The sequence below is a fragment of the Bidens hawaiensis genome, unplaced genomic scaffold (genome assembly GCF_021521415.1).
Source record: "Bidens hawaiensis isolate Kalapana, Puna unplaced genomic scaffold, B.hawaiensis_p1.1 tig00013123_1, whole genome shotgun sequence".
NCBI classification, from domain to species: Eukaryota; Viridiplantae; Streptophyta; class Magnoliopsida; order Asterales; family Asteraceae; genus Bidens; species Bidens hawaiensis.
The window spans coordinates 128,981-144,098 of NW_027492110.1; the positions used below are offsets into that span (position 1 = coordinate 128,981).

A 15,118-nucleotide genomic window follows, 5' to 3' on the forward strand; every position below is an offset into this window, starting at 1 on the left:
TGTCCGGGAGGAGAACCAAAGGCTTTCCGCCGTAGCTGCGGAAAGGGAGAAGGCCTTCAAGGCCCTCGAGGTTGAAGTTCAGGCACGACTCGAGGCCCGTTCCAAGGCTGCCCAAGCTGTTAATGAACAGCTTCGGCTGGCTAAGGAAACTGCGATGAACGCAACCGAGAGGGCCACCAAGGCTGAAGCTGTTGCTGAGCCTCTACGCGTGGAGAATGAAGAACTTAAAGCCAAATTAGAGGCTCTCCAGCAGGCTCATGATGCCTTGGCGATGAAAGACGCCAAAAAGCTCCAAGAAATCCTGGACCAGAGGGGGGTGCTTGACCATGCTGAGCGTAAGCTGAAGGGCGTCGAAGAGGCTGCGGCTAAAGAAGTGTTGCTTGCCAACCTCAACAGGAGTGAAGCCGATCGCGCCCGAAACGAAGCTCAAGCTGCCCTCCAAGAAGCCCTGGTTGCCAATGAATGGCTTCTTCGAGAAGCGTTGTCTCAGGTAAGCTTTTATTGTCTTTACGCTTTTCTTTGTAAATAGAAAAGGTTCTGATACTTGTATATTTTCTTGTAGGTTGTGCATCGGGTCTTTGCTGAGACCTCTTACGATGATGCTATGAGCGCAGCCCTCAACGCTTCTCACGAGGATGGGGAAAAGGTCGGCTTCCTGCTTGGTCTAGGGTTCGTTGAGAAAGGCATCCCGCCTTCCAACTTCCCTTTGTACAATGTTGATACTGAAGCTGTTTACGACCAAGCAGTGAATCAGTACGCCGCCTTCCCGCATCCGGTGGTGGAGAAGGTGAATGAAGTTGCTGCTGCTGATGATGGGCTGGCTATCCTTAAGGCTTTCCTTGAACTGCCACGCTCTACTGACGGTGCTGGTCCAAGTGGAAGTGGCCCTGAAGCCTGATCCTGAAGATCCCTTCCCACTGCTAGGATAGATTTAGCTTGTATAGATTTATTTTCTTGTAGGCGGGTAGTTACCCGGCCATTCTTGTAATGAATCATTGTGAAATATAAATCTTTTTGCGGGTAAGACCGCTACTTTCGTTGGGTTCCTTGCTTTGTAAACGTTGTATGAGTTGCATACTTTAGTTTAAATTAGCAATTTTCCAAGTGTTTATAATAAGTTAACCTTTGAACGTGGTAGATAGGTGTGAAGTTTTGCTTCCTCTTCCGTGATTGTGCGGGTAGGACCGTCACTTGCACGTAGTAGGATGGCTAAACTTTACCTATATCTGACCTGCGTGTAGGTTTTCCTCATCCTTTTGAGGATAAGTTAACCTTTGAACGTGGTAGATAATAGGTGTGAAGTTTTGCTTCCTCTTTCGTGATTGTGCGGGTAGGACCGTCACTTGCACGTAGTAGGATGGCTAAACTTTACCATCTGACCTGCGTGTAGGTTTTCCTCATCCTTTCTGAGGATAAGTTAACCTTTGAACGTGGTAGATAATAGGTGTGAAGTTTTGCTTCCTCTTTCGTGATTGTGCGGGTAGGATCGTCACTTGCACTTAGTAGGATGGCTAAACTTTACCTTTATCTGTCCTGCGTGTAGGTTTTCCTCATCCTTTTGTTAGAAATTCTGTTTTGAACCGTTCGACGCGCGGTTGTCAATAGGTTAGTGTTCAGTTCCCTTTTTCATGATTCATGCGGATAGACCGGCACTTTCATTTAATGGGACTGAACTTTTCCCCTTCGACTGACCTGCGTGAAGGTTTGTCGTTTTTTGGGTTTATGCGGGTTTTGCCGCCTTCCCCACGCAACGACTTTCCACGTATTTATGCGGTGAAAACCGGCATATCCGTGTTGAATAAATTAACCGTTCGACGCGCGGTTGTCAATAGGTTAGTGTTCAGTTCCCTTTTTCATGATTCATGCGGATAGACCGGCACTTTCATTTAGTGGGATAACTGAACTTTTCCCCTTCAACTGACCTGCGTGAAGGTTTGTCGTTTTTTGGGTTTATGCGGGTTTTGCCGCCTTCCCCACACAACGACTTTCCACGTATTTATGCGGTGAAAACCGGCATATCCGTGTTGAATAAATTAACCGTTCGACGCGCGGTTGTCAATAGGTTAGTGTTCAGTTCCCTTTTTCATGATTCATGCGGATAGACCGGCACTTTCATTTAGTGGGATAACTGAACTTTTCCCCTTCAACTGACCTGCGTGAAGGTTTGTCGTTTTTTGGGTTTATGCGGGTTTTGCCGCCTTCCCCACGCAACGACTCACACTTATGTATGCGGTGAAAACCGGCATTAGTATTGATAGTTCATAAAAATGTAAAATCATCAGCGTCAATGTTTTAAGGAGAATCATTTCCATTAGAAGTGGCTCTTAGCCTTTTCTTTACATATTTGGAATTGATTTACATGCAAACTGTGTAAATGAGCTCCCTTCCATGTTGTTGGGATGGGAGTGCCATCGAGCCGATACGCACCTGGTTCGGGATCTCGTTCTTTACGCAGCATGTAGTCTCCATATTGAAGCTGGAATTTTATTCGTGTTTTCCCCAGCTGGGGTTCTACACGCATGAGCCTGCTCAGCGTTCATTGCGCCACGAGGTGCGCGAGCGTCCCATCTCTGACGAATGCCTCGACCATGTCCTTTACGTCTATGCATTCTTCGGTGTTGTGGCCTTTTGTCCTGTGAAATTCACAGTATTTGCTCCGATCAGCATTGTGGCGATGTCGGATTATTTGAGGCTTTGGCCATGGGAGCTCCTCGGTGGCGAATATCTCGGTGACGCTTTTGGTGAGCGGCGTCCATCTGGAGTTCTTATTTGGCTGTACGTTATCCCTTCCGCCTAACCGATTTTGCAAGCCGGATGAGGTGTCAAAGTTTACCCTTGACTGCCAAATGCCTAGCTTTCGCTTTTTGTTTAATCGGGCGGTAAGGACGTTGTCTTCCCTTGTTTTCTGGGTGTAGAGGTTTGTGCTCTGTGGGAGATCTCTACCCAGTTGCTTCTCTGTTTCCGCAAAGCGTTTTGCTGCTGTCATGATGGCATCCCATGTGGATGGCATGCCATCTTTACCCGTTAAGGTGCAGATGAGTTCTGGGTCGTTCGCGCCCTGAATAAAGGTAGCGCGAACAAGATCTTCGCTAATGTTACCCAGACTTAGCTTCTTCGAGTTGAAGCGAGTGATGAAGTCCAGCAAAGATTCATCTTTCTCTCGAATGCATTTGAGGATCGTCCATTGCTCCTCGGTATACTTTATTTGCTGGCTAAAGTGTTGGCTAAACTTCTGTTGGAAGTCAGCCCAGTCGTAGATGTGGTTGACCGGTAGACGATCGAACCACGCTCTAGCAGCCCCCACAAGCGTCATTTGGAACATGTAACACCACGTAGGTTCCGTCCAACTACTGACGGTTGCCCCCGCTATGAACCTGTTCAAATGATCGTCTGGATCAGATATACCATCATATGTGCCTATGCTGGACATTTGTTTGGCACTTTTTGGGGCGATTGCTTCTGCAATGTCCCTTGCATATTTGGACGTTCCCGCATTTGCAACGTTTGGTCTGAATGTTTTGGAGAAGTCTCGTGGACTTCCACCTGTGCTTTTTGGTTTGAAGGCTTGTCCAAAATGCCTTCTCGGTTGGGAATCCGTTTCCTTACGCTTCCCTTTTGCCCTATGGCGAGGGTTCGCGTCGGAGTCGGATTCCTCCGAGTCATCCAAGTAATCTTCGAATTCGTCAGCCTGTTGGACGGAACGCAAGCGTTCGTCCAACTCAGCTTGGAATTCCCTCTGACGTGCCTCCGCCCATGCCTTAACCTCATCGAGTGTTTGGCGGGGAAGTCTTGTTCGTTTCTCTAACTGGGCATCGGTGAATCCCAGTGAGCGATTATTTACTGCACTTGCCCCAGCTTGGGTAACTGGGGTAGTGTTCGTAAAATTTACTTCACTTGCCCCGGCTTGGATAGCCGGGGTAGTGTTTGTAAAAACCGTGTTGCCGGTATTCCCCCCAGTAGCTGGGGTTGTGGTTACCGGAGTTTCTTTAACCATCTTAGAAGTTTGAAAAAACTGGAGAAAAATAAAGTTCTAGCTTTATGCACGGATGGCGCCAATGAAGAAACACTAACCGAACCCGGGCGGATTACTGGTAACCTGGGGGTTAGATAACTGTTTCCCACGAGGGGTTAGACCCTGAGAAGATGGTTATTCTGATAACCTGCAAAACAGACACCGTGAGCTTGTCACTGAGAAGGGGGGGGGGGGGGGTTCCTCCTTGTGACCACCCTCCGCCGTGAGAATCAGACTAGATTGCTCTTTAAATATAAGTGTATATTAAGAGATTGCTAGAGCAGATATCAGGTATAATATGATGATAATATGTTAAGATGAGATGATCATACCATTTGTGGTATTTATAGCCGAAGGTAGGTTTCCAAGGAGGTGTGGCCGGCTGCAACAGTGTTCCTGTTCCACCAACAGTGGCCTACGCACGTGCCCTGCTGGTAGTTGGTGGGTAGGCAGCGGCTGATAGTGACCAGGCCTGCTGTGTACTATTCCTTTTCCACCAACTGCCGGCTACGCACGTGGTATGGCAGTAGTTGGTGAGTAGGCAGCGGCTAATAGTGACACAGTACAGGAGCATGCTGCTCGCCATACTGTGTCAGTAAGCTGTCGTATCTTTAGTCAGATCTTTTTCCCATACCTCGTCAGGTACAGTACAGAAGATCTTCCCGTATCGTACGGACTGGCTTATTTGGGCAAGAGTATTCCCCCTCCCGCCCTTGTGCGGGATTGTTCCCGGCTTTGCTCATTCCCTCAGGTGACACTGAGTGATTGAGAGCTAAGTGCCTTGTGCGTGTAGCCTTGCTGCGCGGGTGGCCTTCCCTGATGGCTTGTATCCGAAGCTGCGGGAACAGGCGGAGTCCTTCACCATCGGGAGGCATTTCCTGCGTGACCAGCTTGCGTACTGCGCGTAAGGACGTCACGTCTCTGAGCATGGTTGGTCCTGCGGATCCAGTTGGTTTCTGCGCAGACGTCCCTCTTCAAGGTGAGTCTTGCGGGTCCAACTGGGCTCTGCTGGGACCTACCTCTTCATCGGCTTTGCCAACGATCCTCCTTACTTGCAAAAAACGAATGGATCGGACATGGGCTAGAATCTCTATTTCCATCATCCACTAATGCAGCTTCTACGTAGCATTCCACTGTCACTTGAGCGTAGACACTGCAGGACGACGTGTTAGCTGATAAGAACGAGGAATAAGAGAGTGTATATTTCTCCAACGAGCTCAATGACTCTATAAGCTTCTCAGTTATTTGATATTCCTTTGCACTATCGATATAAATTTTTATTATAGAATGAATTATAATTTAAATCACCAAAATCTAATTTATCTGTTTTCATATTATATTTTGTTGACATTATAATTACATTTTTTTTCTTTCTTATATATGATTGAAATTTATAAACTTTTTACGTGGTTGTTTTTAACTTTTTATTCAAGATGGGTAGGGGGACAAAAGCGTATCTTGAAAAAAATCCTGAAAATTCGATTTACTTCCTTTATAAAGTAATAACTTATTATTATTAATATTAAGAAAATAAAATAAAAATATTAATATTTAATATTAATTTTCCCCTCAATTTCCTACAATTATTAAACCCCAAAACATATTCTTTAATCCGGTCAAAAACCTTCTAATTTCGCTTTAGATTCGATATGATTTCTTCATCTTTTTTAATTCAAGATTTCACACACCAACAGTGAATGTGTTAAGTCTTTGTCTGCTACCTTCTTCACGCCTCTGGTTTTATTAATATTAATTAATTGTTTTTTAATATTTATATACAACATTTTTTTGCTTCAAAGCTCCTTTGCTATCTGGGCTTCTGTGCATCTTTTTATAGCTACTGCAAACACCCCCATGCTTGTCTCTTTAAGATCATTCCTAATTTTTATTTTATTTTAAATAATAAAAAAATAAAAAAAATACAAAGTTCTTGTCTTTGATGATTATTATTTGTGGGTTTTTTTGGGTTTGTGTGTTTATTAACTTCTTGACCTAAATCACACAAAACCATGGTCCAATTATATGTTTTCTTGAAAAAGTTTTGTCCTTTGAGTATAAAGATTACAAATCTTTAAATTAAAGAAAATTAAAAATAATGAAAATGCAAGGGCAGCATCATTTAGTGGCAGTGAGTTTGAATGATCAGCAGCAATTGGGAGCAAAGAGGAAGTACACATCATACATTCCAAGAAGAAACCAAGGCAAATACTTGGCTTTATGGGTGATTGTGTTTGGGTTTGCTGCAGTTTATGTGTATAGATGCATAGATGCAGGCTATCAAGAGAGAATTCAAGAGGGGTTGGTGAGCATGTGTGATCAAAGGGCTAGAATGTTGCAAGATCAGTTTAGTGTTTGTGTTAATCATGTTCATGCTCTTGCTGTTTTGGTCTCAACTTTTCATTATTACAAGAACCCTTCAGTCATTGACCAGGTTTTGACCTCCTTTTTAACTTTTATAGTGCTTGTGTTTGATTTTTTTTTTCATGTTTTTGCTCATTATTATCAAGAAAGATTTTTTCTTGAGTTGAATCTTTGTGTTCTTGTGAAATTCTACCATTTTTTTTAAATTTGATTTCAGCAAAAATATTCATAAAGTCTTTTTTTTTTTAATTTAATTTGTTTATTCTTAAATTCTTGAACTTTTGTGAAAATAAAGTTGCTGAGGAGGTATTTATGAATATTTTTGTAGTTTTTTTTTTTCATGTTCTTGCTCAAGATGATCAAGAAAGATAGTTTCTTGAGTTGAATCTTTGTGTTTTTGTGAAATTTGATACTTTTCTTGATTCAATTCAGCAAAAATAATCATAAAGTTTCTGTTTTTTTTTTAAATTGTTTGTTATTAAATTCTTGATCATCTGTTTTGTATTTTTGGTATTATTTTTTGATCAAACTGTGGGTAGTTCAAGAAGCATATTTTGGGATTAAACAAGAAACCTAAATTGAAATATTTTTTGGTTCAAAGAATCAAATTGTGGTCTTTTGAATATGACATCAAATCTGTTTGTATCAAACTGTCAATTTTTTCGTGCAGTCTTTTGAATTTGACATCAATTCTGAGGTTCAAAATTGTATTAGTTTGACTTCAAAAGTCAATGTCAAATGGGAAAATTGATTTTGTATAATTATATAATGCAGGAAACATTTGCAGAGTATACAGCAAGAACAGCATTTGAAAGACCACTATTAAGTGGAGTAGCATATGCACGAAGGGTAATGAATTACCAAAGGGCTGACTTTGAAAGTCAACACAGTGGGACAATAAGAACAATGGCGAATAAAGATCCTTCACCTCACCGAGACGAGTATGCCCCCGTGATCTTCTCTCAAGAAACTGTTTCTTACCTTAATTTGGTAGATATGATGTCGGGCGAGGTTAAATTTCTAAACTTTATTTAATAATAATCCATACATCTTTATGGTATTCAAATATTTGAGTATATCTTGATTCTTGAATTTGATTACAGGAGGACCGAGAAAACATCCTGCGGGCCCGATCAACCGGGAAGGCAGTGCTCACGAGCCCGTTTAAGCTCTTGGGCTCCAACCATCTTGGAGTCGTGTTGACAATCCCGGTCTACAAGTCAAAACTCCCGCCAAAAGCATCGGTCCGGGACCGCATCGAAGCTACGGTCGGGTACCTTGGTGGAGCCTTTGATGTCGAGTCACTAGTGGAAAACCTGCTTGGTCAACTCGCGGGAAACCAAGAGATCATAGTAAAAGTTTACGACGTCACAAACATGTCGGACCCGTTAATAATGTACGGTCGTCAGGCCCAATATGGTGACATGTCACGTGTGCAGGTCAGCTCACTCGACTTTGGTGACCCGTTTAGGAAACACGAGATGATGTGTCGGTACCTCCATAAAGCACCGATCTCACGAACCGCTTTCACCACTGCGTTTTTGGGATATGTGATCGTTTTCTTGGCGGGCTACATGTTTTATACGGGTGCTATTCATATTGTTCAAGTTGAAGACGATTTTCACAAAATGCAACAGTTAAAAGTCCGAGCCGAAGCTGCTGATGTCACCAAATCCCAGGTTATTTCCTTCATGTTTGAATCTTTAATGTTATTTCCTTAAGTTTGAATCTTTAAATGTTAATTGCTTAAAGTTTGAATCTTTAATGTTATTTGCTTAAAGTTTGAATCTTTAATGTTAATTGCTTAAAGTTTGAATCTTTAATGTTATTTGCTTAAAGTTTGAATCTTTAATGTTATTTGCTTAAAGTTTGAATCTTTAATGTTGATATAAACCATATAGTAAAACATGTTAATAATTCTTTTGTATGTTTGAATGCCAGTTTCTTGCTACTGTTTCACATGAAATCAGGACTCCTATGAATGGCATTCTCGGTATTATTTCAATCTTTTTGCTCGGTTTTTATTTTTATTAATCTGTTGGATAGAATTATATAACAAAGCTGCAAATGGGATTTTAGGGATGCTTGCATTACTTCTAGATACTGATTTAAGTTCAACACAAAGAGATTATGCTCAAACGGCTCAAGCGTGTGGACGGGCCTTGATTACTTTGATTAACGAAGTGCTTGATCGGGCCAAAATTGAAGCCGGGAAGCTGGAACTTGAGGCAGTTCCGTTTGACCTCCGGTCAATATTAGACGACGTGCTTTCGTTGTTCTCCGAGAAGTCGCGTAATAAAGGAATTGAGGTAAAATGCACAATTTTTAGTTTTTTTTTTTTTTAAATGATCTGATTTATGCTCGGTTTTGTGTTATGAAGCTGGCGGTTTTTGTATCGGATAATGTCCCGCAAATTGTGATGGGCGATCCTGGAAGATTCCAACAAGTGATAACGAATCTCGTGGGAAATTCTGTTAAAGTAAGCAACTTTCATGATTTTTGTTGAATTATATTGAAATTTTTGATTTTTATGATATTAAAATGATTCAAGATTCTTATAAAGATTTGATTTTTAATGATATATTGATAGTTTACCGAACAAGGGCATATATTTGTTCAAGTCCATCTAACCGAACATTGTAAAGCGGTAAACGATGCAAAACCCGATGGTTGTTTAAACGCAAGATCTAACGGTTTCTGGTCAAACACGCTAAGCGGTCAGGAAGCAGCCGATGACCGAAACAGTTGGGAACGATTCAAGCATATAATCGCAGACGAAGAATGCCCGTTTGACGGGTCATCACAAAACGTTAATCTAATCGTCTCGGTCGAAGACACGGGAATCGGGATCCCGGTACACGCTCAAAAGCTCGTTTTCATGCCGTTTATGCAAGCCGATAGTTCAACCTCTAGAAATTACGGTGGGACGGGAATCGGGTTGAGCATTAGTAAGTGTCTCGTTGAGCTTATGGGTGGTCAAATTAGCTTCGTTAGCCAACCGCAAATCGGTAGCACGTTTTCCTTCACGGTTAACTTTAAACGCTGCGAGAAAAACGTGGTTACCGACCCGAAACGATCACTTTATGATGACTTACCGACTGCTTTCAACGGGTTGAAAGCAACCGTTGTTGACACAAAACCTATTCGAGCCGCGGTTACACGATACCATTTGAAACGGTTAGGTGTGTCAGTTGAGGTTGTTAATAGCATAAGAACCGCGGGGTCCGTTTTCGGTTCGGGTCAACCGGACATGATTCTGGTCGAGAAAGACGTGTGGTTATCAGGTGACGACGTTACCAACGTACAAGTTTTCGGGCCCGCGTTAAAATCACCTAAAACAATCCTTCTTGCGACAAATATAACCGGTGATGAATTCGATAAGGCAAAAGCCGCGGGTTTTTCCGACACGTTGATTATGAAACCATTACGAGCGAGTATGGTGGCAGCGTGTTTACAACAAGTGTTTGGAACCGGGAAGAAGGTGGAACCGGGTAAAGGTATGGCGAACGGGCCCGTTTACCTTCGCGGGTTGCTTCGTGGGAAGAGGATATTAGTGGTTGATGATAATCGAGTGAACCGTAGGGTTGCAGCCGGTGCGCTTAAAAAATTCGGGGCCGAGGTTGAGTGTGCCGATAGCGGGAAATCGGCTCTCGATTTGCTTCAAATACCGCACACGTTCGATGCCTGCTTTATGGATATTCAAATGCCTGAAATGGACGGGTACATACTAATAAAAAAATTGTTTACATTATTTAGTTTGATAAAATAATAATAATAATAATAATAATAATAATAATAAAACCGCGTTATTAAATTTCAGGTTCGAGGCGACACGCCGTATCCGGTTAATGGAAAGGCAGGCAAACGAGCAGCTAACGAGTGATCCGGTAGACGGGTGTTCTGAGGCTCAAACCGCAACCGAGTGGCACTTACCGATCCTAGCGATGACTGCGGACGTGATCCACGCCACATTTGAGGAATGTCAAAAAAGCGGGATGGATGGTTACGTGTCAAAACCGTTTCAAGAAGAAAATCTTTATCAAGCGGTCGCAAAGTTTTTCGAGTCGAAACCCAGCACGGGTTAGAAAACTGAGAAATTGGCGGGAAAACGTTATGTACATTCAATGGTATAACCATCGGTATTGTGAACCGGCGATATAGTTAATTTGGATAACCGGTCGTAACCCTAACCGACTTTGGATCTAACTCGACGGGTTGACTCGGAACGTGTATGTATAGATGGTTTAGGGGAAGGGAAATTTTATATTTTGTGACCGTTTTTTTTTCCGTATTGTATCGTTAATATTTTATCGGTATAGGTATTGAGAAGCCGTGAAAAACACACATTTTGTTGTGTAATTGTCTTTGGTAATACAAATCTATGCTATGCTGCTTCATTGTATTGTGGTCCTTAAAGACATGTTTTGTTGCCTATCTATACTATATATAACTAGGATAGTACGGTTGACATTAGATATGTAACAAAATGTATCTAAAACTACCATACAATATCATAATATATATATATATATATATATATATATATATATATATATATATATATATATAAACAACCTTAATATATCATCAAATTTATAACCCAAAAGATATAATATTTCTCTATATTGGAGATATAGATAATAAGATAGTCTACATAAACAGTTAATAATTACACAAACTTAAGTTTATAATATATAAAAGTCATTACAACTAATTAGATGTTAATGTTGCTACACAAACATGATAGTCAAAATTTGCAACTTCAAACAAAATCATCAGTACCTAAAACCTGAAAAAGAAAAAGAAAATATGGAAGTCAATTAACTATTTAACTCAAATGTGACTAACATAAAGACTTCATGTAAACATAAATATGTAAATACTTTTGTTGTAACACACACAAAATGTTTATATGTAACACAAGTTTATATAAATAACAAAATAAATAAAACTGGTTATAAAAAATTAAAGACTTTTGAAACTATCATATTATTGAAAGAATCATACTAACCATAAACTCTAAAACAAAAGAAGATATAAACATGTGAGGTAAACTTACCAACCATCAGCTTCATCAACAATCCAACAAAAAACCAAACTGCCATCACAACCTACGACACCAAAAAAACGATTTTAACAGTTTATTGTATGTTTTTATATATTAATGTAATAACATAAACAAACAAACATTGCAATCAATAAACTAAAGAATTAAACTAATTAAGTAAATAAACACATTATTGAATAACTGTCACCTTAAACTTCAACATCAGATTCAAAGGAACTATGAAGATCATCAAAATCGGATTCGTAGTTTTGACACTCTAAAAGCCATTTAACCTTCTCACCGACCTCCTCTTCCAAATCAAAATGTGCTCTATGTTTTCTCTAATTCGAAAGCTTCAACTGATCCAAATATCTTAAAAGATAAAGATCATTTGATTGCAATATTGATCTTGGTTTCACAGTCTTCTATTGCCCATTCACATACTTTATAACAACCAAATTCTGAAAAGGATAAAAAAACCATTGGCTCACATTGACAACCAGAAGAACCTCTTGATCATGTTGTACAATATCCTCTCGAATAGCATTCATCAGTGAGTTCTCTTCATCATATAGAACAACTTTTCGATTCCCGGCTACGTATATTTGATACTTCTTGAGAATATCAAAAGACAAAACAGAGTAGATGTTATGCTTGTGAATTACCGAGCGATCACTGATAATGAACTCATATATATTGTTATCGGAGCAAAACTTCCAGTTAACAATTGTCGACATTGTGGACGAAAATGAAAAACTGATTGTGTTTGATTGTCTGATTGAAGAAATTAGGGTGTGATTGTTCATCTTCAAAAACCGTATAAATTAATCAAAAATAATGGCGGTTATTGAATCCATAAAACTAATTATTAACCCTATACTTTTAGACTGTTTATAAACATTATCCCTATATTTTGTTTATTTTTTAAATCAGGGAAATAGATAAGATATACAATATATATCAAATAAATTATAATTAAAAGCATACATGTTTAATAATTCATACTAAAAATACAAGATAAAAAAGATACATAAAAAATGTATATAAACTACTATACAATATCATAATATATATATATATAAACAAAAATAATATATCATTAAATTTATAACCCAAAAAGATATAATATTTATCTATATTGGAGATATAGTTAATAAGATAGTCTACATAAACTGTTAATAATTACACAAACTTAAGTTTATAATAAAAGTCATTACAACTAATTAGATGTTAACGTTGTTATACCAACATGATAGGCAAAATTTGCAACCTAAAACAAAATCATCAGTACCTAAAACCGGTTTGATATTAGATATATAACACAATGTATATAAACTAACATACAATATAATAATATATAACGAAATATAAACATTCAAAATATAATAACATATAATGCTATATAAATATTCATAAACATCCACAAAAAGAAGTACACCAAACCATTGTCTAAATAATCACATAATAGAAACAAACGATTCATTGTCTTCTCAACCACATTAAACCATTAGATATTAACATTAATTGAATATGATGACCTTGAAAACTTTAGAATTAATGTCCTTGAATTGTTAGTTAGAAAAAAAAAGGAAACATGTTAAATAGGAAACAATTCATTTTTGACGGTATATTAAACGAATACAGAGGAAACCTGTTAGTCAAACAATTAATATTCATATTTATTATAAATTAAAATTATAATTCAAATCATATACCAAACATGTATAGAGATACAATAGATACATTCTATAACCTGATTTACTTATTTATAATTGGTAAAGTTGTTAGTCCGTATTATGTATTATTATTTATAGATTAAGAACATTTAATTTTAAATAAATTATTATGATTTGAATTATGGAATTTATTATTTATAGATTTATAGATTAAATTTGAAAAAAGAGTAATAATTTTAACTTAATTTTAATTTAATTTTTATTTTTATTTCGTTATAATTACAAATTAGGAAATACTTAATCGAGGAAAGTCAATGTATCATATTATTTTATTAGGGTTTAAATTCTATAATTAGAATTTTATTATAGATGGTATTGACAAAAATTAGGAAATAATTAATTGAGGAAAGTCAACGTATAAAACCGAATTCGTTATGTCCACAAATTAGGAAAGTCATACTAAATAATTAGAATTAATGAAATAATTAATGGTGTAATTTATTATAAAAAACGAAAACAAATACTATTAACTTTTAACTATGATATATGAAATTGAAATATTGTAATACATGAATAAATTAAATCTATACATGAATGTTTAATAAAAATACAAATACTTCGGTCTTCATCAATAGTGATATTAGTATAGATGAGTCGAACAACAACCTGAAATAATAAAAATGAAGTAATCATTATATTGCGGACTTTTAAAAAATAATTATAAAACGGAAAATTTAAAACGTGTTACCGGAAAAACGATATTGTCAGAATAGCCATGGTATACCGGAAAAACGATAATAGTATAGATGAGTCGAACAATAACCTGAAATAATAAAAATGAAAATTAATAATTATATTATGGACTTTTAAACAATAATTAAAAAACAAAAAAATTAAAAAGGTGTTACCGGGAAAACGATATTGTCATAATGACCATTGTATACCGGAAAAGCGATATTAGTATAGATGAGTCGAACAATATCCTGAAATAATAAATTAGACAATTAATATATATATTATGGAGTTTTAAACAATAATTAAAAAGAAGGAAAATTTAAAAGGTGTTACCGGAAAAACGATATTGTAAGAATGATCATGGTATACCGGAAAAGAGAAAGAAGCTTCTAATAATCATGAAAGTTCATATTTTGATTAATTAACAAAGTTAAATGAAGCATTAAAACAAATATAAAAAAATAATCGTTATAAACATGATAGAAAAAATAAACCGGCAACACTTACTGGAAAAACTTAAAACGTCCACATATCACCTTAATGACCGTGTATCATGTCACCAACCTAAACTGATTTTTTTGAAATCAGTTATATCTGAAAATAAACATATAAAACTTATAAGAAAGAATAACCGGAAAAAATAATAATGTTGCCGAAAATTAATTTATTGTAGTTTACCTTGGATCGAAAATATTAAGCAGAAATAAGAGGCTAAGAGCGGCCATTAGGGTTTGTGAAAAGTGTAAGCTGAAGAATTTAGACTTAAATACAGTATTTGAATTTACGGGTTAATGGGTTAATGGATAATAAAGACCCGCAAGAAATTAAGCTAATATGGGTTAATGGGTTAAATGTGGTTTAATTGCTGAGTTGGAATGATTAAGTAAGGAAATGGATGACATGGAGGTGAGGTGGCATCCTATGTGGACACCCTAGATAGGTGTCATGTGGAAATTATGTCATACTTTAATAGTATGTATAGATACACCAAACAAACGTAAATTAAAACACTCATTTTTTAAGTATTTACAATTTTTAATGGCTAATGTACATATGCAAGTTAAGGACAAACTTGTCCATTACAAAATATGTCTTGAAATAGTTACAATATAGTTCCCTCACCTTTACTCAACTTTTGTAAATTTTAAGAAATAGTTACTATTTGGACCTTTATCTTTACACATACATACCTTTTAACTATAATTGTAAATAACTTCTCACCAAAGATTTTCTAACGACCATAACTTTTTCATACATTAATATTTTTTATAAAAAAATGCACCATAA

At 37.4% G+C, this 15,118-nt stretch overlaps 1 protein-coding gene and 1 long non-coding RNA gene across 2 annotated transcripts in view; one reads left to right on the forward strand and one right to left on the reverse strand.

Moving 5' to 3' along the window:
• LOC143543483 (uncharacterized) overlaps nucleotides 1-15,118 on the reverse strand; it is a 195,438-nt gene that overhangs the window by 57,681 nt on the left and 122,639 nt on the right. The gene's annotated exons all lie outside the window — the stretch shown is intronic.
• LOC143543499 (histidine kinase CRE1-like) lies at nucleotides 5,899-10,673 on the forward strand. Its single transcript, XM_077035810.1, has 8 exons — nucleotides 5,899-6,443; nucleotides 7,148-7,384; nucleotides 7,477-8,052; nucleotides 8,315-8,366; nucleotides 8,453-8,682; nucleotides 8,754-8,852; nucleotides 8,964-10,093; nucleotides 10,194-10,673. Exons 1-8 carry the CDS (start codon nucleotides 6,108-6,110, stop codon nucleotides 10,456-10,458), a joined length of 2,925 nt encoding a protein of 974 aa, XP_076891925.1. The 5' UTR covers nucleotides 5,899-6,107; the 3' UTR covers nucleotides 10,459-10,673.